Source organism: Palaemon carinicauda, chromosome 11 (assembly GCF_036898095.1).
Source record: "Palaemon carinicauda isolate YSFRI2023 chromosome 11, ASM3689809v2, whole genome shotgun sequence".
NCBI lineage: Eukaryota > Metazoa > Arthropoda > Malacostraca > Decapoda > Palaemonidae > Palaemon > Palaemon carinicauda.
This window is the reverse complement of record NC_090735.1, coordinates 138506138-138531374: the sequence shown is the minus strand read 5'-3', so window position 1 is coordinate 138531374 and position 25237 is coordinate 138506138. Positions and strand designations below refer to the sequence as shown.

The following is a 25237-nucleotide window of genomic DNA, read 5'->3' as shown; positions in this document are numbered from 1 at the left end:
ATGCAGTTTATATATATATATATATATATATATATATATATATATATATATATATATATATATATATATATATATATATATATATTTTTGGTTATCGTTGATCATTCTAATTTAGCTTATGGATATCATCAAAGGTTAGTTGCCCAAGTAAAGATAACGGGTGATAACTTTACTTCTAATTTTGGGTATTATTGGAGTCCAGTGGAATTAGTTGTCGTATCAACTGTCGCCATAGTTCATTTGAATTATGATTAAGAAATTAAAACAGGGTCTAGTACGATTTACTTGTGGGTTTGTGTATTATTTATACAAGTATTAGTACGTCTGTGTATATAGAAAAAAAAAAAACTACGATCAAGCGGATAGTTGATTATAGTGTGGATTAGATTTGATTATTGGGGCATTTTAGTAATGCTGTATGTAATCTGTTCTCGTTTGAAGTATTGTTGTGGAAGAGAGGATGATAAACCACCTATTAGAGGATAATATCTGTTGTTCTTAATTGGTAGGACAAATATGGAAGTTTTAACAAGAGTAAGAATAAAGAGTAGCTAGATGGAAGGAGTACTTTGAAGAATTACTAAATGAAGAAAACCCTAGAACAATAATAATAGATGGAAACCCGCATGAAAGAATAGTTCACTATATCAGCAGAGAAAGATTAAGAAGGCTCTGCATAAAATGAAGAAGTGGAAAGCAGGGCTGCCATCGCAAGAGTCCAGCAGGAGGCTGGTCAATCTATCAAGCAAGCAAGCAGGGGGACCTGATGGAATACCAACTGAAGTGTGGATGTGTTTAGGAGGGGAAGGGATAGACATCATGTGGGATTTAATAACTTAAGATGTATCGGCAAGAAAAATTGCCAGACATGTGGAGAAATAGCCAAAATGGTCCCGATCTCTAAAGGGAAGGGTGGTGTGGGAACTACAGAGGAATTACGGTTATATCACATACAGTGAAAATATATAAGAGGATTATAGAATGAAGTTTGAGAATGGAAACCACAATTTGTGAAGAACAATTTGGTTTTATACCAGGTAAGAGCACAGTTGATGCAGTATTTTCACTAAGGATACAGTAGAGAAATATAGTGAGAAACAGAGAGGACTACATCTGTATTTTGATTTGGAAAAAGCGTATGATAGTGTACCTGGGTTAGAATTGTGGAGGTCCGTGAGAAAGAAGAGTTTCTGTTTGTAGAATAATGAAAGATATGTATGCAGAGGCAACCGCTCAAATAATAAGCACTGTTGGAACTACAGAGAAGGTTAAGGTGAAAGTTGGTTTCCACCATGGTTCAGCCCTTAGTCCCTAGGTGTTTGATATTGGGATGGATGTTATAACATCGGAAGTTAGAGAAGAGTTGCCTTGAAGTACAATGTTTGCTGATGACATTGTACTGATTTCACTGACTGATGTAACAAGAGGTGTCCAACTCAAGATAGTTAGTTGGAGAGAACTTTAGAGTAGGGCCTTAAAGATTAGCAGAACGAAGACCGAGTATATGAGGACAGGTGGAAAGGAATGGCATGGAATAGTGAAATTAGGCGAACATGGAGACTTGATATAGAAGTCAGTCATAGAATTCAGTTTGCATGGATGAATTGGAGAAAGTCATCAGGGATAATTTGTGATAGGAGGATCAGTGTAAAGGTTGAAGGAAAGTTTTATTAAAGCGGTGTTAGACCAGCCATGCTCTATGGGACAGAGACTTGGCTAATAAAAGAAAGAGCAAGAATGAAAAAGTGAAGTGGCCGAGATGAGAATACTGAGGTGGATGTGTGGTGTTTCAAAAAGAGATAAGATTCGAAATGAATTAATCAGGGCGACAGTCAAAGTATTGGAGGTTTCAAAGAAAGCTGAGGAAAGGAGACTGAAATGGTTTGGTCACGAGGAGAGAAGATGAACAGGTATGTAAAAGGGTTATGAACATGGAGGTGAAGGGTGGAAGAAGGATGGGAAGGCCAAAATTCATGTGGGAAGATAAATTTTTGAATGACATGAGAACAAAATGTACAGGACAGAAGAAGATGGAGAAGGCCGACTAGAAACATCGACCCCATAATATGGGAAAAACTCAAGGCAAAGATCATTCTCTTTTATTCTTAGTTGGTCACATAATTTGTGGTACAAGATCATTTTATAGGAATTTTGCCAAGTACATTATTTTACAGAGTAAAAATAGCTAGAAATATTGTGAACGTGTTTGTGCATGCACTGGTTATTAAGGATAGAATTGTCTTTAAAACTTAATTTGTCAACATTTGTATTTGTAAACGATTAATGCATCGTTAACGTTGTTCATTAATTTAATTTGTAGATAAATTGAAACTGTTAGCTTTCACGTCGAATAACAGGACTCAAATGGTTTTAAGTCGCACATCTTTTTTCGGGTAATATCGTCTGGTCAATAGCACGATACTTCACTTTAGGGTCTGCTTTTCTGGTCCTGTACAGCAGGGGAAAGCTACTCCTTACAGGACCTTTCATAGTTAATTTATCGTATACAGTCCAAGGCATTCAGCATTTCACACCACATACAGCTCGTTACAGTCAAATCCCCATTCTCGAAGCACTTAGAAATCAAGTCAGTCTTCAGTTTCCACTTGAAAGTCTTAATATCTTAAGTCTTTCGGAATCTTTTTCAAGAAATGGCGAAATAAAAGCGGCTGGGAACACTTGCCCAAGTGGTTAGAAAGCGTTGTGTATCAGATGTTGCAAAAGCCATTACACACCCGGTAGATGTCAGCGAACTTTCGTTTTGCTACTAGATTGGTTTTACTTCTTTTTTTTTTTTTAAGAAGGAAGTTTTGAGGGGTATATAAGTGAAGTTATTAACCAGCCCCCGCCCCCCCCCCTCCCCCTCCACTTCACGCGAAAATTAAAACAACGGAATTCCTCGTATTATGTTAATTTGTTCCAAAACAAGGTACTTTGTCATGATCCTGATCATAATGCTGCACTCGTCGCGTGGGGATTTTATTTGGAATGTTGAAGCAGGCGGTAATTGAGAAGACGATAGTCGTCTGTTGTTTCCGGTGCCAAGGTTGCCCGCTTGCGCCACACACCTCTCGACGACTCCCTACGACTCCCTTGGACCGGAAGGTTAGGGGTTTTTCTTTTCCCTTCCTGTTCGCGCGCACGCACAGAGAGAGAGAGAGAGAGAGAGAGAGAGAGAGAGAGAGAGAGAGAGAGATTTAATATTCCGTAATGTTCAAACTAAAAGCACAGCCGAGAGGTGGACTTGCTCTTTTAAGGTCAGAGGTCAAAGTAAATTGTTACAAGTAGGCACCGATTTTCTCTGGAGGGAAGATTGTTTGTAATTAAGCATGTTTGTAATGCTCATTTATTTTGATTTAGGTATTCTGTGATAATTTCTTATCGTTAATTTTTATAAATTATGATAAAATTTTATAGTTTAACGAGTGCTTTAATTAGATTCCAAAATGTGGTAATAAGTTTTCGTAAATGTGAAATGGCATGACCTCAACAGCGTGTGCGCTCTCTCTCTCTCTCTCTCTCTCTCTCTCTCTCTCTCTCTCTCATTGAAGGCAGTCTGTTTGCGTAAAATTAGATTTTTTTATTTAATTCGCAACGTAGATAATTATTTGTGCTTGTACTATATTTGCTGTATAACATTACAGTTTTCTTAATGTACTGATAGTTTGGAAGATTTTACGTCACTTAGGGTTCTTTGTAGTGTCCGCTCAGTTTCGGGATGCACCTATTTATTAGTCCTCTAATTCACCGTTTCCGCTTCCTTCCATCTGATTCTCCATCCTCTTCACTTCTACTTCCTCTGTACTGAATGGCCTTCCAGGCCCCATCGCCTAGTCATATCGCCCAAAAATTTAATCCGTGTAACTGACCGCAAATACATTTTTAATTAAGTTCATACTTATTTTTAGTCTCATTTATTTAAAAAGTGGTAGAATATTTAGTTCTTGAATAACTAGTTTGTCATTTGGTGAAAGGATCGAAGCTTTGCCAGACAACCAGTCAGCATACAGGCAGTTAATATTGTAGGAGACGGTTATCTGTTCTGTTGTAAATGATTTGCTAGAAATAATGAATGAATACAAGTGAGGTATTTTTATATTACTTGATCTTAGTGCTGCTTTTGATACAGTTGTGTATGAACTCTTACTTAATAATTTACAGTCCATCGGTATTTAAGATCAAGCCTTTTGAACATATAAAAGATTACTTGGCTGACAGAAACTACTGTTTACAAATTAGACTTATTCATTCGTCATGATGAATCATTGAACAGAGGGGTACCCAGTGGAGTGTACCAGGTCCAATCTTATTCTGTTGATTTAGGACTCTTTAAAAGTACTGTACTGTTTTGGCAGGAAGTGACATTTTAAACTATTTGCGGATGATGCGCAAATTTTACTTCTCCTTAAATGACATTGAAAGTACTGCTGAAACTTAAATCAGGTTCTTAAGGGAATGGATAACGGTTGAACAAATAAAATTAAATGAGAATGAAAGCTAGTTTATTCGGGTGACATCCAAATAAATAACAACTCGATCCTGAAATCTAGTAAAGTTCGGGACTTAGGGGTATCACTTGACTGAAATATCTGTACTCAAGTAAATATTGTAGTGAGAACCGCTGGATATAATTTTACAAAAATTGCTTTTGTAAACAAATATCTGATGAATAACCTGTAAAGAAATGAACTGTGTTATTACCAGGATTGGCTACTGTAACTTCATCTACCTCAATTTACCCAAGTGCAACTTAAGAAATTACAAAACTTAATAAACAGAAAAGCAAGGCTGATAAAAGGTGTCCCAGCCCGAGGAAGGTTTACTCCAAAACTAATGGAATTACACTGGCTGTCTATGAAAGTTAGAATAGAGTTTTAAGTTATGTCCAATAACCAATCAAGTTATCAGAACTGGATAACCAAAACATTTTAAGAGAATTGCTACACATCGTACAGCCAAAGATACGTGTAGACATGAGGATACTTACTGATGGTTTAAAATTACTGGAGCAAAAATGTATGTCTACTGTAGGCTCTAAATCTAGAGCTTTCAAACATGCGGTCTCAAGACTATAAAAGCTCCCACTAGACATCCGAAAGACTAGATATTAAGGCTTTCAAGAAGAAAAGGAAGACTTGTGATACTCTGTATACTGTACCCAAGTGTATGCGACAAACAGATCTTGCAAGGTCTTGTAGTGCGTAGGGTTCTCCTGTGTCAAGGGTTACAACTTGGGGTACATGTACCCCTAGTGGTACATCTTCACTTTCCAGAGACTGAGAGAATAACTAGTACTGCGTAATACACGAAGTAATTTGCAATGAGACTGAATAATCAAATTACACCACAATGTCAATTTCATAGTTTCCCTTTTCATCATAAATTTTACGGGTAAACAGGAATCTAATAATATCCCAGAGGTATAAAAAAAGAACAAAAATTTTGGGAGCCACTGTCCTGTGTGAAACGATCGGGAAAACCACCATTAAAGTAAAGTAGATGTGTTTTGGAAATTAGATCCTTTAGTGTACTGTTCCTACGTGTATGAAGCAGATGCGAGGTTATGTAAGTCTTTGGAACAGAAGTGTTTAAATGTGTTTGTGCCAAAGAATTTTTTTTCTATTGTGACCACCCTCATGGTATGGAAGGGAGCTTAATGTTAAAAATTGATTTGTTTATTTATATATATATATATATATATATATATATATGTGTGTGTGTAGCGGCAGATCGATCCCCGCCTAGGACTATTACTGGGGAGGCCATCGTTGTGGTTGGGCTCCACGGTGGTAGTGTTGGGCTTTCCCGGTTGACGTTCTGGTGAGTATCTAACGAACTGAAACCAGACACCAATATATATATATATATATATATATATATATATATATATATATATATATATATATATATATATATATATTATATAGGTTGGTCAGGGCACCAGCCGGCCGTTGAGATACTACCGCTAGAGAGTTAGGGGGTCCTTTGACTGGCCAGACAGTACCATATTGGATCCTTCTCTCTGGTTACGGTTCTTTCCCTTTGCCTACACAGACACCGAATAGTCTGGCCTATTCTTTACAGATTCTCCTCTGTCCTCATACACCTGACAACACTGAGATTACTAAACAATTCTTCTTCACCCAAGGGGTTAACTACGGCAATGTATTTGTTCAGTGGCTACTTTCCTCTTGGTAAGGGTAGAAGAGAGACTTTAGCTATGGTAAGCAGCTCCTCTAGGAGAAGGACACTCCAAAATCAAACCATTGTTCTCTAGTCTTGGGTAGTGCTATAGCCTCTGTACCATGGCCTTTCACTGTCTTGGATTAGAGTTCTCTTGCTTGAGGGTACACTCAGGCACACTGTTGTATCTAGTTTCTCTTTCTCGTGTTTTGTTGAAGTTTTTATTGTTTATATAGGAAATATTTATTTAAATGTTACTATTCTTAAAATATTTTATTTTTCCTTGTTTCCTTTCCTCACTGAGCTATTTTCCCTGTTGGGGCCCCTGGGCTTATAGCATCCTGCTTTTCCAACTAGGGTTGTAGCTTAGCATTTAATAATAATAATAATAATATATATATAATATATATATATATATATATATATATATACAAACATACATACATACATACACATGAACTCACACAGGTACATGTTACGTGATGTATATGCTTGATGGCAGCACCTGTAAGTTTTTTACTTGGAGCCTTCTTATAGTGGGCAGCTGCAGTTAGTGTGAATAAACGATGTTAGCCTAACGATCGTTTTACTTACCTTCCAGAACGATACATGTGTCTGTTTATATATATATATATATATATATATATATATATATATATGTATATATATATATATATATATATATATATATGTATGTATATATATAATATGTATATATATAATATGTAGTGTGCAGCAAATCCGTACACTTATACCAGAGTCGTTGCGATGTCAGGTTCGTATGATGAAGTCGTGTTAGTGGTCAATTTTCCAATACCATCCATTAATTTTACCTTCCTAGAATTCGTGCCTATATTTCTCATAAGAGCACATCGATCGTTTCTTCATTTGAATATAAACTCTTCAATACTTTCTTTCAAATCCTTTTACTTCAGGTCGAGGCCCCGGGTTGGGGGTGGGTGGTTTCTCGTCCTGTTCCGTGTCATGAGTAATGCCATTTCTCCTCTTCCTCCTCCTCCTCCCCAACTTCGTATTGGTCTTTCGATCCGGTTACCTCATTTCAACTTGACCCGAGAGTTACCACCGCTTGAAGTTGTATAGTTTGTTCCTGCCCCTCCTCTGTATAGTGCTCAGTTTTATTAAACTCCGAATAGAAAAAGACATTCGTATTGTTTCTCGCTTGATTCCTTACTTATTTTTATCATCATCATCATCATCTCCTACGCCTATGACGCAAAGGGCCTCGGTTAGATTTCGCCAGTCGTCTTTTATCTTGAATTTTTAATTCAATACTTCTCCATTGATCATCTCCTATTTTACTCTTCAATGGCATCCATGTAGGCATGTAGGGCTTGGTCTGCCGACTCTTATAGTGTCTTGTGGAGACCAGTGAAACTTTTGGTGAACTAATCTCGGGGAGAGACCATGCATAAACCATCTACCCCTCACCATGATTTCATCCACATATGACACTCGAGTAATCTCTCATATAGTTTCATTTCTAATGCTGCCCTTAGGACTTTGTTCTCAAATCTACAAAATCTGTTCGGGATTGTTCCACTGTCATACCACGACTCGTGTCTATACAGTAACACTGATCTCACTAAACTGGTATATAGCCTGATTTTACATGTAATTTCAAGCCATTGTATTTCCAAATTTTACTTAAACTAGCCATTATCTGATTTGCTTTTTTCAATCTTTCACTGAACTCCAATTCTAAAGACCCTGTATTGTAGATCATAGTTCCAAAATGCTTGAACGATTCCACCTCATTAATCCTTTCTCCTTCCAGTATTACTTTGCATATTCCGTTCTCATCATCTCTTTCTTCTATTCATTTTTATATGGTTACTATTCTAACAGGCCTCGATTATACTTACCTTAGCACACTTATCCCCAAGTATCGCCATCATCATCAGATATTTTCCCCATCGTTCATGTTGTCCTTCGTTTTATGGAGCCCTTCTTTTGAACATGTTCATCTGACGTATTTCGATATTAATTCAGCGTAGTTACGATAAATCTCCCGTCATTGCCATCACGATCGTCATATTTGTAGGCGAATCATTAATCCAATCATAAAAGTGTATCATGTTTTTTCATGGATACCGTACATCGAAGTCATCGTCCTCTCTCTCTCTCTCTCTCTCTCTCTCTCTCTCTCTCTATATATATATATATATATATGTGTGTGTGTGTGTGTGTGTGTCTTCTATTTCTCCAGTTCCCTTTCATCCATCTCGATATTCACCCAGTGTCAGCTTTTAACTTCCATAGTGAAACTGCGTGCTCTGGCCTTCTCCCCACACCCTCCGCAAATATCATAGGATCCCCCATGGAAGTGTGTGTAGTGGAACTGCGATCGTCTTTAGCCATCCATGTGATACGAAGTATTTGGACCTTACTGCTACTGCTCTTGCCTTTCGGAACAGGAACTCTGGATCCGATCCTTGAGTGTAGAAACTCTGGATCTTTGTGTTAGTAATAATTTATTATTGCAGTCCCTGTACTTCATCTCTCTCTCTCTCTCTCTCTCTCTCTCTCTCTCTCTCTCTCTCTCTCTCTCTCTCTCTCTCTCTCTACGTTGCTTGCCGGGCAATGTGCGAGTTTCATGCTATGATGAATTCTGACGACGAATGCAGACTTTTTCCTCCATTACAAATCACGAAGCAGTTCATTTACTGTATTTTGAACCTAGTGGCTCCGCGCAAGTAAGGGAATTAGCTGCCATCGTTCTAGTACCATTCACTTTGTTTTGTGAGATATAAAATTTAAACAGTGGATGTTAATTTATTTGAACTAGCTTGTTGCATGTTGGATTGAATTACTCCGCCGAGTGCTTGCGTTACCTCATACTTTTTTTTTTTTAGTCCTGTTCCTGGCTTCGGCGTAGCGTTTAAGGGTATTGTCGAAAGACAAAATCGTGTTTATCTTCTTGTTTGGTTTTAGGAATTTGCTATGTCTATAAATGTCATGAAAAGATTGTATCGTCTTTTTTTCCAACATCGCAACTCCCCATCTTTTCCTCATATGATCCTCCTTTATTTATTTTGATGTTCCTTTGTTTTTTGTTTTTTTACTCTATTCTTTCATCTATGACCTTTTTAATCGGATGAACTCGATAGTGTTACTTGAAAAAATGAAAAAAAAAATACATTTTTTTTATAAACTTCCCTTTCATATGCTGTCTATCCTTATTTTCCCCTTTCTTTTTTTATTGAAACAAACAATACATTGATATCCGGGTCACATCATAATGCCTCCATGTCAGCATTTTCATAAAATTGAGAGAAAAATGCCGCTGCTAAATACTATTAAGCAGACAATAATGCTGTTGGTTTTGTAAGGATTGTATATTTCTTATGTAATAACCATTTATAATATTAAATTTGGCCCTTCGGTACTCTATAGAATTGCATAAGGTATTATGTTTAGTGAGGAGTTGTATTCTCTATTAGATTTATACAATGAAATGGAAGTTACCTCAGTTTTTTAAACAATTTTGTTCGCACAAAACCTATTATATTTCTATATGAATTGTGAAGTGTATATCTACACACGCTTAGCAGCGATATCACTTCTTTATGGTGGATTAGAAAAATACATTTGATCCTAGAGAGCCATCCCATCTACTTGTACAGAATATTATTTGAAATTTATTTTCTTATGCAAATCCCACTAATTTGGACTTTCTAACATTATTTTAATTTCTCTCTCTCTCTCTCTCTCTCTCTCTCTCTCTCTCTCTCTCTCTCTCTCTCTCTCTCTCTCTCGCGCGCCTATAATCAAGGGATTATGGTAGTATATGAGTCATTCAAAACTCCGAAATAAAGGCTTTGTTGTGGTTGAGGTATTACTTGCTGTCAAGTTTTTAAGCTTGATGCTGTGTGTGCAGCTTTTATATTATCCTTTCTTATATTATATTATTCGCTCAAGGGGTTAACTACTGCACTGTATTTGTTCTGTGGCTACTTTCCTCTTAGTAAGGGTAGAAGAGACTCTTTAGCTATGGTAAGCAGCTCTTCTAGGAGAAGGACACTCCAAAATCAAACCATTGTTCTCTAGTCTTGGGTAGTGCCATAGCCTCTGTACCATGGTCTTCCACTGTCTTGGGTTAGAGTTCTCTTGCTTGAGGGTACAATCAGGCACACTATTCTATTTAATTTCTCTCCCTCTTGTTTTGTTAAAGTTTTCATAGTTTATATAGGAAATATTTATTTTAATGTTACTCTTCTTAAAATATTTTATTTTTCCTTCTTTCCTTTCCTTACTGGGCTATTTTCCCTGTTGGGGCCCCTGGGCTTATAGCATTTTGCTTTTCCAGCTAGGGTTGTAGCTTAGCAAATAATAATAATAATGATAATAATAATAATATATATATATATACATGTATGTATATATATATATATATATATATATATATATATATATATATATATATATAGCTATGCCCTTTAAAGGGTAGTTTGATCTGCCTTTGGCTTGTAATTTTTATCAGAGCTGCCATGCATGATTTTTATGACGAAATATTCCATCGAATAACTAGATCCGCCACCAAAATGCTGGTCCCTTAAGGTTTTTGCCTCTTATTATTTTCCCATTTATCTTAAACGCTTCTCTTCAAATGAATGCTACCATTTTCCTCAAGGATTCATCATAAGGAACTTTTTTGTCTTTTGTCTTTGAAATTAAATGTATTTAGGTATTTTCATGTGTTTCATTTTATAAGTTTGCTAAACAGGTTTACGGAATTTTTATAATCGTACTGATTAAGGATTTCATTGTTAATGACAATATGCTTTTATTATTTATCCCTATGTTTGTGATTGTTTTCTTGTATTTCGGCAATCCAATCTTTATTTTGTTTACACTAAAGAATAGGTTCATTTATTAGTACCTGTATACTGATCATATCACAAGTAAATTTCTGAATATATCCGTCGTCATCAATAATATACCATATGTATAAATAATATGTATTAAGCAAAAGGTATCTCCATCATTGAAATGTCCATTAAAGATGTATTCTATTTGATTTTTTATTTTTTTTTTGTCTACAGTCTGTAAGTGAAAGAGGAGATTCCAAAGGCCCAGCCTCATCTCATGGATCCTCTGCCGTCAACAGCAGGCCCTCGTCCAGGGGTTCTTCTCTTGGACCAGAGAATGGAGACATTGACTACAAGAAGGTAATGGTGATTGTGAGGAGAAATCTCACAAGCTATGGAAGTCAGAAACAAGGAACAATGAATCTTCATACAGTATTTGTTTGAATATTTAAGTAGTTATATCAGTTTAAAAGTAAATGTATCAGGTAATGGTATTGTATATATGATACAGGTAATCTGAAGACTTGTATTCATATATGATAATGTAAAGACAATTAATCTTTCTCATCTTAGGGTGATATTTTATTTTTCTAGTACTTCCATAAAATTAACGATAACTCGCTTATTGTCTGCAAGTCATTTCACGTGATAAATGAAAGGAAGATTTTAAAATATAACCCTATGATACAATAACAAGAATTTTTTGTCCAAAAAACTTCAAATTTCAATTCCAAGTTCACACGGAACAGGATATAGTATTTGATAAACAAACCTATTGTTGTTGTTGTTTTTTTTCTCAAGGAAAGATAAATAGGTAACCATTGAAATGGTAGAAGAGTTAATGATACCTTTTTTTTTTAATCTATTTTATGATTACTTTTACAAGAAGTGCTAATGGTGCCTATGAAGGTTACTGAAAATTTTTGTGTTGTAAATTACTAATAACATTTTCTTTTTACAGTTTAGTAATGTGAACGATCATATAAATCTACTAGAGAATTTTTTCTTTGATTTTCTCTTTTGAATTGCCTAGTTTTGTATTAGCAAAGAATTTTAAAATTAAGAAATTAATTTTTCGTAAGAAAGAGTTCTGCAGTTGTTTCAGGGGATGTTGTTGTATGTGTTAAAACTATTTTTTTTCTTCCCAGCTCTACGAGGAACAGCTTGAAGAAAACTTCAGAATTCATGAACGACTACGTGGCACAGAGAATGAGTTACGGTTATCCAGAGAAGCTATTGAAACTACCAATAAAAAGGTTTGACATTGTTGCTATGTATTTCATTGAAGTTCTGTGAATTGTACACAATTTTTAAAATGCTATTACAATTTTTGTAAAGTTCCTGATGAGCTTTGTTAATTTGATCAAGAATTTAAATATATATAGTTCTTGAGTGTGTATACTGTCATCATTGGCAATACAAAGTGAGATTTGATATGCAACTTTGCAAAACTAAATAGATAGATGTAGACTATGCAGTTGAAAATATCTTTTGTATCCTCAGAATAACACTCGACTTGCCATGGCTGAAGCAGATAAGCGTGAAAAGCGGGCACTGGAACGTAAACTCTCTGAAATGGAAGAGGAGTTGAAGGTAAAGAAATCTGTTTTGATGCTTTAGGGTAAATTCAGTAAACTATTTAGTGGGTTTTATACTGTCTGCCTAGGAAAAGGGAATATACTTTTATACAGTATAGTTTGTAGAATAATAGTTTTCTTGTATTATACAACTGTCGCAGGAGTATGTAGGCCACCTTTTTTCTTGTTTGAATGATGGAGACTGTAGAAGCATAAAGTTGATTCATCTCTTTATAGTAGTTGATATTACATTGGGTTAATTATACTTATTTGCTGTTGTGAAATGCTTATACAGTACTATACATATTAAAGATTACAAACCTTAGATTTATATTGAAGAAATTATAATTTTAGTCATGATTGTAAGATCTGTATTCATATTTTATTTTTTAATTTTCTTGTAAGTTTACATTTTATTCAACTTGTACAATTTTCTGAGTAGCTAATTGCCCCAAAGTTAAATTTTTATCTATATACTGTATTTATCTCTAATATCTAAAGCAATCTTCTAAGTATTAAGAATTAAATAACTTGTCACTAAGTAAATATTTAAAATTTCTCTTTTAGAGATTATATTGCAAGAAATGAATGTTGCTAAAAACAGAATTAATTGTTTTATTTGTGGAATGTGCTGTCTCATACAGTACCCTATATTTTCTTATTCCTGTAGAAACGCACGCTGTTTTAAATCTCGTTTGTTAGGCCATTTGGCCAAAGTATAGTTGAAACAAATTTTTTAAAAACAATTAAGGGAATATTGACACACTATCTAACATTACCTTTAAACAAGCGCATCCTTTTACAATGCAAATTTAGAACAAAATGCTGGAATCTACTTGATCTGCAGGTATAGTTGAAAAATGTAAAGGGAATTGTGTTATTAAGATATTGTATACGGTTTACTTTTACAGTAGTTCATAAGCTCCGTTGACATCATTTATTGACTTATAGTCATGACAAACCTTCAATGAAGGCTAATTTTTAGCAATTCTAATGAGAAAGAACTTATTAGAAAAAATAGCTTGTACCTTTTAATTTTTTTTTAAAGAAAAATTCCCCATTGGTTATCATTAATTATATTCATATTATATATGTATAAGGTACACTATGAATAGTCTTTTTAAATTCAAATAGTCACTACTGTACATTGCATTAATGCAGTTTTCTAATTTAGTGACACAAACCAATTCAATTATTTCTCTGACTCAAATCTGTCTTATTTTTCAAAGCTGTTGCACATTGTTGCCAATTGCTGGATAATTCCTAAGCATTCCCATACTGTATTAATGAATCCTTTTTTATTTCTTGTTAGACCAACCGTTTCATTCATAAATTTCACAAATGGCATAGTTTAGGTCTTAATTAAATCATGCTAATTGTTAGATACCATTTTATGGGGCTTTTATAGTACAGTATTAGTTTCAACTTAGAGAAAGTTAGTGCCTTAATTCATTCTTTTCTCTGTCAATAAGTTGTTATTGCACTTTTTGTGTTTTAAACTATATTATATCACATTGTCCGATTCTCTCTCTCTCTCTCTCTCTCTCTCTCTCTCTCTCTCTCTCTCTCTCTCTCTCTCTCTCTCTCTATATATATATATATATATATATATATATATATATATATATATATATATATATATATATATATGAAGCCATATTGTAAGATTTTTCAGTGACAACTTTAGGTACATATATACAAGTTCTTGCAAAGGTGCAATATTGCTGTAAGCATGTTAAATTTAAAAGAAAAAATTCCAAATTATATAAACATAACATTTCTTGTTATATTTTATAAATTTTAAATATTTAACTTAGCCGGTGAATATATAGCTGCAACTCTGTTGCTCGACAGACAAAATCTACGGAAAAACTCGCCAGCGATCGCTACACAGGTTGCGGGTGTGCCCAACAGCGCCATCTGTCGACCAGATACCCAGCTCTTATGTAAACAAAGACTCAATTTTCTCTCTGTCGTACTTTACTTTACTCGCTGTTGCTAAACTGGAGTTTTTCACATCATATTGGTGAAGTACTATATTCTGGTTTTGAGCTTTCGCAATGCAGGTGTTTTATCTTCATCTTAAATCTTGAACTCGTTTTGGATAGATTTAATTATGGTGACAAAGAGAGTATGGACTTTCTTTCACTTTTTAATGGCCGACCCTTCCCTTAGACGGAAGTGTGTTTAGGCTTTTAGTAATTATCTTATCACGTTATAAATTATTTATAGATTTTCCTCTATATATTTTTATATCTCTCCGCCTTTATTAGGCCTCTTCGATTAACTTTCCATTTATTATAAACATATGAAATAAATTTTAATGTTTGGTTTATATGCGACCTTTCCTGAGTAGGCGGTCCTAACTTGAAAACCGAAGTTAATCAACGTTGAGCCCTTTATATCGTAAATAGCTTTTAAAGAGCTAAGGATTTAAAACTTTTTAAATGTAATATTTTATGAAAGATTTTCTTTGATAGTCTTCGTACTGTTTTCAAAGATGAACTAACGTTTAGTTTATTTATGCTACGCAGTTGTTGACGTTCAGGACGTTCAACATGTGCTCTATCGTTACGATAGAGAGAGTGTGTATCACGGTTTCACTTTGCAGTAAGAGTAAATCGATTCTGACGTTTTGTTCATTCTTTCTTAGCTTAATTGTTTTAAATTCTATTTTAAAGGAACTTTTTATTTGAAAAACCTTTCAGTTTTTTCCTTTAGTCAAATAACATGTTTTTTTGACGAGATATAATTGGGCTCTTATCTTAGGTGCGAAATCAAGAGAGAAAGAGAGAGAGAGATAGAGACGGAGGGAGAGAGAGGAGAAAAAACGTTCCGTTCAAGCGGGTAACGTTGTTCTCGAGTTACTCTCGTCCCTAGTCTCTGTACGGGGAGGAAGGATAAAACGTTTTTAGTTTTTTATTCTCGTCCCGAGGCTATGTGCGGTGAGAGATTGAAAACATAGTTTATATGAACTAGTGTTTAGTCTCTTTCCCAGCCACTGAATTTTTTATCTTAAAATATGTTTTCTGTTTTTTGCTGGTATTAATGAGCTTGCATTATACTACCTTTTAATGAAGGGTAGAATTGCGTGTTTCAGGTAGAAATCAGTAAAAGTTTCGATTTCAGTGAAATAAGTGCAAAACAGAAAATCAAAGTGATAAAGTGATATGCGCAAAGTGTTACAGTGTTGCGTCCGAGGGTTCGTCTGTTCGTGCCTGTCGTTCACCTAGTCCGGGACCTCTTGCATGCTCCCAAGCCCAGGGGAGAAGTAATGTCGAACGACTTATGGGTTCGAGAGGCCTTGATCAACGAACAGACGTTTTCCCTTTATGGTATCGGGTGTATCTTACCAAGATCTCCCCTACCATAAGACGAGAGAGACGTTTTTTCTCCTCGTCATCCGAAGGCTTTTTGCATAAGAAACCTGTCACAAGATTTCGAAGCCCTTAAGCGAAAGTCAGTCCTTTCAGGACAGGTCCAGCGTCCTGGTTACAGCCATTAGGACAGCTCTGACCCTATGCAGTCATCGGATAACTGCTCGCCGCCTAACAAAAGCGTAACACAGACTCCGAGAGTCTTTTTTGTTGGCAAAGTGTTGCGGTCACAGACGTTACCCTCGTCTCTTACCACAACCATTTCCGTTGATCCTTAATGGGTTTTATGGCAAGACATGCAGAATATGCTTGCCTCCCTTATGGAAGACTATTCTGCCGATTAGTCCGTTGAGTCTAGCCGTTTATCTCATCGATATCCTGGCTTTCAGCCAACCTAACGTTCCTTTGTGCTTACTGTTGACGTTGGCGTAGCTAAGTCACGTCAGTCAGGTTGTTTAGAACCACACTCGATGCGGTCTCGTGTGGTTTTTCAGCCGCATTTGGACGTTAGGCCACTTGCTGATGCTCCTGTTGACGTTCAAGACGTTCACTAACAATCGGAGTTGACTTGTTTTGACGCTGTGCGTCAACCTCCGCATTCTAGAGTTGTTTTGACTGCTCAGTCTAGGCAGTCAAAGCAGTCTCGAGTGGACGCTGTGCGTCCTCACGCACCTGTTGTGGTTGACAGTTCAGTTGTTGACAGTTCACAGACTGTCAAGCAGTTACATGACGTTGCGTTCTGGTCCGCTACTAATGCACCAGTGAGTGTGGACTCTGCTTGTAAAGCATTGCCACCACAGTAGGTCTCTCCCTTGCTTGAGACTCAGCTTTTATCGGACAAGGTTCCTGTAGATGAGGAAGTTGCTGTTCCCCCTCCTACTGATATTCCCTTGAGGACTCTGTCAGATGGAGAGGAGCCTAAAGCTGCTTAGCCCCCTATGGACTTTGATTAAATCATGATGATTTTTTTTTAAGGATCTTTGTCCGGATCTTTTTGTAACTGCTGCTCCTCGTTCGCCTAAACGTCAGAGCTTACACTAGGCCTAGCTACTTCGAAGCAGTTGTTTTTAAGCTAGTGCTCTCTCGCTCTCCTAGAGAGCTTTACGTTGGCTAGGCGACTGGTTTTTCACCAGGAGGAGTTTGGGGGATACAGCCTTTTCTTTCCCTTCTTTTAAACTGGCTTATAGAGCGAGAGTCTGATATGACACGAGAGAAGTTCTCGGCTTGGGAGTTCATGCCTCTGCCCAGATAGACTTCTCAAATCTCGTAGACTCTCCCTGGCGCCTGGCCAGAAGAAGCTCCAAGTTTTTTACAGGTCAACTTCACAGCTGTTTTCGAGCCTTTGAAGTTTTGCTGTACAATTATGTCATGCATAAACAAGGCTTTCAGGGATGGAAAGCGGTACCGCCTCAGTCGCTAACCCCGTCTGTTGCCGCACCTGCTCCTGTAGACCCTAAATGGGCTTTGCTGCAAGACGTGCAGTCCAAGCTTGCGTCCTTGATAGAGGACTTAAATGCGGAGAAGGTTGCTAGATCCAGTGTGGGTTGCCAGCCGAACCTTCTGGCCAACAACCTTCCAACCGGTCGGTTGTGCGCCCTGTTGACGCTGAGGTAACCTACTCGCGTCTGCCAGTTGAGGTGGTTCCTCCACCGATGCGACCCAGTGTGGGTTGCCAGCCGCACGTTGACGTTAAGCGACGCTCGGAGGTGGTTGTTGACATTCAGGACATTCAACAACCAGCAGAGGTGACTTGTTTTGACGCAGTGCGTCAACCTCAGCAACCCGGTAGGGTGTTGACTGCACAACCCAGACGGTCTAGACCAGGGGTTCTCAACCTTCTTGGCCCATGCACCCCTTTCACCATTTGCAATGATGTCATTCCCCCCCCCCCCACCCCACTTCCCGTCTTTTTTAAAAGTTGTCTCAAAAGTTGCATTGTATATAATATGCAAATATCACTAAAAATCCTTTTATTTTCTTTTTTTTTTTCAAACTGAATCATGCATTTACAGCTTTACATGGATTATTTGCATAATGGAATATTACAAATTATATGCAAATTGAAAATATCGATGGATATATAAAACTTGAATGAAAGTAAAATAGTTTTTTTTTTTAATTTATAAGAACTACTTAACAGGCCAAACTGAAGCTGATGCAATTATTTTTATTCAGAAGATTACATTTCATCGATTGACGAAACCTGTGATTGTTTATTTTTAGCCAATTCTGGGATAACCGGATGAGTGCTTGAAAGGCCACAACGCAGGTAATTTTCTACCTCTGATCTACTGCGATGCTTCGTTTTAATTTGTAACAGAGTTGAAAAGCCTGACTCACAAAGATATGTCGATACAAACGGAAGCAATACACGGATAGCGATTTCTGCCACTTTTGGGTAGGAATCGCACATCAGAGGCCAAAATTCTGTTATTGATTTATCATCGAACATATCTCTTATGCCCAAATAACTTTTTAACTCCAAAAACTCATCTTAACAATCATGAGGAACTTTTTCTACTGACAGTTTCAATGGATTTCTTACTAAATCCAACTAATCACTAAGTTCGTGAAAATATCGTCTGAATTAATTTTCCAGTGCTGTCAAATGCTACAAAATTTAATTTTTTGCAAATTGCGGAAGTACCTTGTCTTCACCAAAAACATCAAGATTGGATGACAGTTTCTCAAACATGGCTACATTTTCTGCATTTACCATTTTCTTCTAATTTTCATGCTTGCTCATGAAAGCTTCCAAGGCATCTACGAATTCTATAATGTCTGTATTCCTTCCTTGCATCTGAAGATTCAGTTTATTCAGTTGCTCAATTATATCAACCAAATAGGCAAGACGCATGATCCATTCCTCATCACACAGCCGGGCAGGAAATTCTGTTTTATCTTGCACTTCAAAAAACAATTTGAGCTCATCCCTTGATTGTGGTCGGGAAGTTCGTATGATTGGCCTTGATTTTAGTGCTGCCTTTGACCGTGTTAATCATGAGGCCCTTGTTTTCAAACTGAAACAGTTGGGAGTGGGTGGGTCGTTTCTTAGCATTATTATTGATTTTTTAAGTAGTAGATCTCAAAGAGTTGTTGTTGATGGGCACCATAGTGAGTATAGGAATGTGATATCCGGTGTTCCACAGGGTAGTGTTCTTGGCCCATTACTTTTCATACTATATACACATGACATGTGGTTTGGCCTAGAAAATAAGCTTGTTGCATATGCAGATGATGCTACTCTCTTTGCATCAATTCCATCCCCTGAATGTAGATCTGGGGTTGGTGAATCCCTTAATAGAGATTTAGCTAAAATTAGTGCATGGTGCAAATTATGGGGTATGAAGTTGAATCCTAACAAAACTCAAAGTATGATTGTAAGTAGGTCAAGGACGGTGGCTCCTCAACATCCGGATCTCAGTATTGATAATGTTTCTTTAAATTTGTATGACTCTTTCAAAATTTTAGGCGTGATTCTTGACAGCAAATTTACTTTTGAGAAACATATAAGGTCTGTGTCTTCTTCAATTGCACAAAAAATTGGCTTATTGAGAAAGTCTTTTAAGATATTCGGTGATCAATCTATTCTGAAGAAGTGTTTTAATTCTTTTATTCTACCTTGTTTTGAGTATTGTTCTCCTGTCTGGTGTTCAGCTGCTGATTCTCATCTTAATTTGTTGGACAGAAACTTACGGTCTATTAAACTTCTTATTCCTGATCTAGATATTAATCTCTGGCACCGTCGATCAATTAGTTCATTATGCATGTTGCATAAGATTTTTCATAACTCTGACCATCCTTTACATTCAGATCTCCCTGGACAATTCTATCCTGTTCGTAATACTAGGCAGGCAGTTAATTCTAATAGCCAGGCCTTCTCCATCATAAGACTCAATACTACGCAGTACTCTAGAAGTTTTATTCCAGCTGTTACCAAGTTGTGGAATGATCTTCCTAATCGGGTTGTTGAATCAGTAGAACTTCAAAAGTTCAAAGTTGGAGCAAATGCTTTTTTGTTGACCAGACGGACATGAGTCTTTTTATAGTTTATATATGACATTTTTGTTGTTGACGTTGTTAATAGTTTATATATGATATATCTCTTTTGACATTACTTTTTTTTAGAATGATTTATTGTTAATTTGTTCTCTTCATTTATTTATTTCCTTATTTCCTTTCCTCACTGGGCTATTTTTCCCTATTGGAGCCCCTGGGCTTATAGCATCTTGCTTTTCCAATTAGGGTTTTAGCTTGGATAGTAATAATAATAATAATAATCTCTAAGCTCAAATACTCGCTCTTGAACGCCAACGAACATTTGTGTGAAAAAAAAGCGAATGATGGGTTGCATCCACATCAGTACATATCTGCTTGAAAAGTCGTGAGTTGAGAGCCCCTTCTTTGACGAAATTTACAATTTTAATTGTTTGATCCAAAACCTAATCTAGCAGAGCAGGAAGTGCTTTTGAGGCTAGTGTATGACGATGGCTCATACAATAAATGCCTCTCACTTTTGGAGCTCGCTTTTTCACACATACTTGGAATTCTGATTTTGTCCCTAACATAGCTGGTGCTCCATCTGTACAACACCCACTGATATTATCCCACGAAAGATTTTCTGATTCAAAAAAAGATGAAACCTTCTCCAAAATATCAGAAGCCTTGGTAGAACAAAAGAGAACTCCTCTTTAAATGAACTTGAGTGAACATACCTTGCAAACACCATCAACTGGGAACGTGATGCCACATCAGTTGATTCATCAAGTTTAATTGAAAATAAGCTAAATGCTGAAGACTTTATCTCCTGCATAACTTGATCCATGATATTAGCTTCTCAGTTATTTATAGTCCAGTAGTTCCCAACCTTGGAGTTGCCAAGTAATTTTCTTGGGACCTACTTAATTCCCTAGCCATCTGTCTCTTCCTCAATACCTTTTACAATCCTAGGATTAACTTGGGTGGTCACTTGTATATTACTGTCTAATCCATTTTTCCTGGGCCAGCACATGATATAATCCCAGACCACGTGACAGGCCAGTTACGCCAAAGCCTATAATTGCTCTCCTCGACCATAAACTTACTTCTGTCACAATTCACCCCCTGAAAGCCCAAAATTCACCCCTGGGGGTGAATTTCACCCCCATTGAGAACCTCTGGTCTAGACAGTCTCGGGTTGACGCTGTGCTTCCTCGCGCACCCATGGTTGTTGACAGTTCACAGACTGTGCAGCAGTTCCATGATGTTGCGTCCGGCTCCGTCACGCATGCACCAGTGCGACCGGACTCAGCGAGCCAGACGTTGCCCACTCCGTTGCCGTTTCCTCATCAGTTTTCGGATGAGGAACCCTCTGATGAGGACGTTGCTGAACTACAAGACGATCAGCCCCCAGAATAGATCAAGCCCTGCTATCCATCCAGAAGATGCTGAAGAAGGAACGCTGCTCAGTCAGGCTGTGGATGAGTCTGGTAGGGACGCTGTCATCCGTGGAACAATTTGTGTCACTAGGAAGACTACACCTCCGTCCTCTTCAATACCATCTAGCTTTTCACTGGAAAAAGGACAAGACGCTAGAAGCGGTCTCGATCCCGGTTTCCGAAAAGATAAAGTCTTGTCTGACTTGGTGGAAGGACAATATCAACCTAAGAGAGGGTCTTCCCCTGGCTGTTCAGACTCCCAACCACGTTCTCTTCTCGGACGCATCGGACGTGGGCTGGGGCGCGACACTAGACGGTCGGGAATGCTCAGGACTGTGGAACTCGAGTCAGAGAAGCATGCATATCAACTGCAAGGAGCTGTTGGCAGTACATCTGGCCTTGAAAAGCTTCAAGTCTCTCCTTCGAGGCAAAGTGGTGGAAGTTAACTCGGACAACACCACGGCCTTGGCGTACATCTCCAAACAAGGAGGTACCCACTCACTGACGTTGTACGAGATCGCAAGGGACCTGCTCATTTGGTCAAAAGGTCAAGACATCTCCCTAGTAACGAGGTTCATCCAAGGCGACTTGAACGTCATAGCAGATTGTCTCAGTCGAAAAGGGCAAGTAATTCCAACTGAATGGACCCTCCACAAGGATGTGTGCAAGAGACTTTGGGCCACTTGGGGTAAACCATCCATAGATCTCTTTGCAACCTCGCTGACCAAGAGGCTTCCAATCTATTGCTCTCCAGTCCCGGACCCAGCAGCAATACATATAGATGCTTTCCTCCTAGATTGGTCACATCTGGATCTCTACGCATTCCCACCATTCAAGATTATCAACAAGGTACTGCAGAAGTTCGCCTCTCACGAAGGGACAAGGTTGACGTTAGTTGCTTCCCTCTGGCCCGCGAGAGAATGGTTCACCGAGATACTTCGATGGTTAGTAGACGTTCCCAGTAGTCTTCCTCTAAGGGTAGACCTTCTACGTCAGCCACACGTAAAGAAGGTACTCCAAAGCCTCCACGCTCTTCGTCTGACTGCCTTCAGACTATCGAAAGACTCTCGAGAGCTAGAGGCTTTTCGAAGGAAGCAGCCAGTGCGATTGCTAGAGTAAGGAGAGCGTCTTCCATTAGAGTGTACCAATCGAAGTGGGAAGTCTTCCGAGACTGGTGCAAGTCAGTTTCTGTATCCTCGACCAGTACCTCGGTAGCTCAAATAGCTGTTTTTCTCTTATACCTGAGAAAAGGACGATCCCTTTCAGCTCCCACTATCAAGGGCTACAGAAGCATGTTGGCATCGGTCTTCCGGCATAGAGGCTTAGATCTTTCCAAACATAAAGATCTGCAAGACCTCCTTAAGTCTTTTGAGACCACCAAGGAGCGTCGTTTGGCTACCCCTGGATGGAATTTAGACGTGGTACTAAGATTCTTCATGTCAGACAGGTTGGAGCCGTTACAATCAGCCTCCCTGAAAGATCTCTCTTAAGACACTTTTTCCTGGTATGCTTAGCCTCGGCTAAAAGAGTCAGTGAGATTCATGCCTTCAGCAAGAACATCGGATTTTCGTCAGAAAAAGCCACTTGTTCGCTGCAACTTGGTTTTCTAGCCAAAAATGAGCTGCCTCCTCGGCCTTGGCCTAAATCTTTCGATATCCCCAGCTTATCGGAGATCGTAGGCAATGAACTAGAAAGAGTCTTATGCCCTGTTAGAGCTCTTAAGTTCTATTTAAAGCGTACTAAACCTTTACGAGGCCAATCTGAAGCTTTATGGTGTTCAGTTAAGAAACCATCCTTGCCTATGTCAAAGAATGCTTGGTCAGTCTTTATCAGATTGTTAATACGAGAAGCTCATTCACATCTGAGTGAGGAAGACCGAACTTTGCTTAAGGTGAAGACGCACGAAGTTAGAGCTGTAACAACTTCCGTGGCCTTTAAGCAAAATATATCTCTGCAAAGTATAATGGACGCAACCTATTGGAGAAGCAAGTCAGTCTTCGCGTCATTTTACTTGAAAGATGTCCAGTCTCTTTACAAGAACTGCTACACACTGGGACCATTCGTAGCAGCGAGTGCAGTAGTGGGTGAGGGCTCAACCACTACAATTCCCTAATTCCTTATCCTTTTAATCTGTCTCTTGAAATGTTTTTTTTTTTTTTTTTTTTTTTTTATGGGTTGTCCGGAAGGCTAAGAAGCCTTTCGCATCCTGGTTGATTTGGCGGGTGGTCAAAGTCATTTCTTGAGAGCGCCTAGATTAGGGGTTTGATGAGGTCCTGTTGTATGGGTTGCAACCCTTGATACTTAAGCTCCTAGGGGTCGATCAGCATCCTAAGAGGATCGCGAGGCTCCGTAAGGAAGACGTACTTAAAAGGCAGAGTAATTGTTCAAGACGACTTCCTTACCAGGTACCTATTTATTTTGTTTTTGTTATTTTGATAACTTCTAAAATGAAATAAAAAACTCTTAGCTCATAAAATGTAAACATATATTACTGGTCTCTACCCACCATCCTGGGTGTGAATCAGCTATATATTCACCGGCTAAGTTAAATATTTAAAAATGATATTTTGATTATAAAATAAATTTTTGAATATACTTACCCGGTGAATATAAATTAAAGGACCCTCCCTTCCTCCCCAATAGAGACGCAGTGGGACGAGGAGAAAATTGAGTCTTTGTTTACATAAGAGCTGGGTATCTGGTCGACAGATGGCGCTGTTGGGCACACCCGCAACATGTGTAGCGATCGCTGGCGAGTTTTTCCGTAGATTTTGTCTGTCGAGCAACAGAGTTGCAGCTATATATTCACCGGGTAAGTATATTCAAAAATTTATTTTATAATCAAAATATCATAATTTAGTTTAATTGTTTATTGGCATATGAATTGCAATGTGCAGTAATCATAAAGTACTGTACTTTTAATAACAAGGAATTGATTCTTATACTGTAATTGTAGGCTGTACTCTTAAGCTTGAATTCTGTAATGCTCTTCCTCCTTAGGATCTGAAGGTTTTTTTTTTCTGTATGTTGAAAATTGGATTTTATTATTTATGTAATTTCCTCCATAGGTTAAAAAATTTATGATTGAAAAGTATATATTCCGGCATTTTTATAATTTTATACCTTTTTATCCTTTGTATCTTATTTGCATAATCATCTTTTTTTTATAGGCTCGTATGCATCATTACAGTATTTTGTTTTGCAAAGGCTGTCTGTTAAACTAGTGCAACACAGTTCGGGCTTATATTATTGCTTTGGCTGTTCATTCAGGGACTGCCTTTGTGCATGTGAGAAAATGGTTAACAGCTCTATTAATTATGATTCAAAATGATTGTCAATGGTGCTATTGGATGTAATTGAACATTTGTGTGTATCAAATTACTTGGGGCAAAATATAATTTTGATGATAATACGAATGATCATATCCAAAATCTATCAGAAAACATTTTTTGTTTGATCCTCAGTGTTAATGTTTAGTTTCCCATTTATATATAAAGAAATTGTAATATCAAGATTTGTCAGTATTGTACAGTATTTGTTTTTCATTTTGTGAACTGAAGGTTACCCTGTAGGATTTGTCAATAGTTATTATTTAAAAAAAGAAAAGTGTTTTATCCTCTCCATTCATAGAGAAATTATTGATTTTAAAGTGCTGCTTTATTCACACCTTAAATCGAGCCCTGTTTTAAAATTGCCTTTTGTTTGGAGGCCATATTATGTTTTTTAATTTCATGCACATTTGTATCAATTAAAGACTATTGCATGCAGTGTAGTATTAGTTGATATTGATACAGTAAGGATAAAAGATAGCTTATGGATATTGAAAGACAAAAGAACAAGTCAATTTAATAGTG

The 25237-nt window shown here is 37.4% G+C and overlaps 2 protein-coding genes across 12 annotated transcripts in view; one reads left to right on the top strand and one right to left on the bottom strand.

Moving 5' to 3' along the window:
* LOC137650235 (protein phosphatase 1 regulatory subunit 12A-like) overlaps window positions 1-25237 on the bottom strand; it is a 271399-nt gene that overhangs the window by 67621 nt on the left and 178541 nt on the right. The window lies entirely within an intron of this gene.
* Window positions 1-25237, top strand: part of LOC137650236 (protein phosphatase 1 regulatory subunit 12A-like) — a 32205-nt gene that overhangs the window by 1896 nt on the left and 5072 nt on the right. For all 4 annotated transcript variants that reach the window (XM_068383508.1, XM_068383509.1, XM_068383507.1 and 1 more), the window contains 3 exons: window positions 11247-11372; window positions 12161-12268; window positions 12516-12605. In XM_068383508.1, coding sequence (XP_068239609.1) covers window positions 11247-11372; window positions 12161-12268; window positions 12516-12605 — 324 coding nt within the window. The remainder of the gene's footprint in view (window positions 1-11246; window positions 11373-12160; window positions 12269-12515; window positions 12606-25237) is intronic.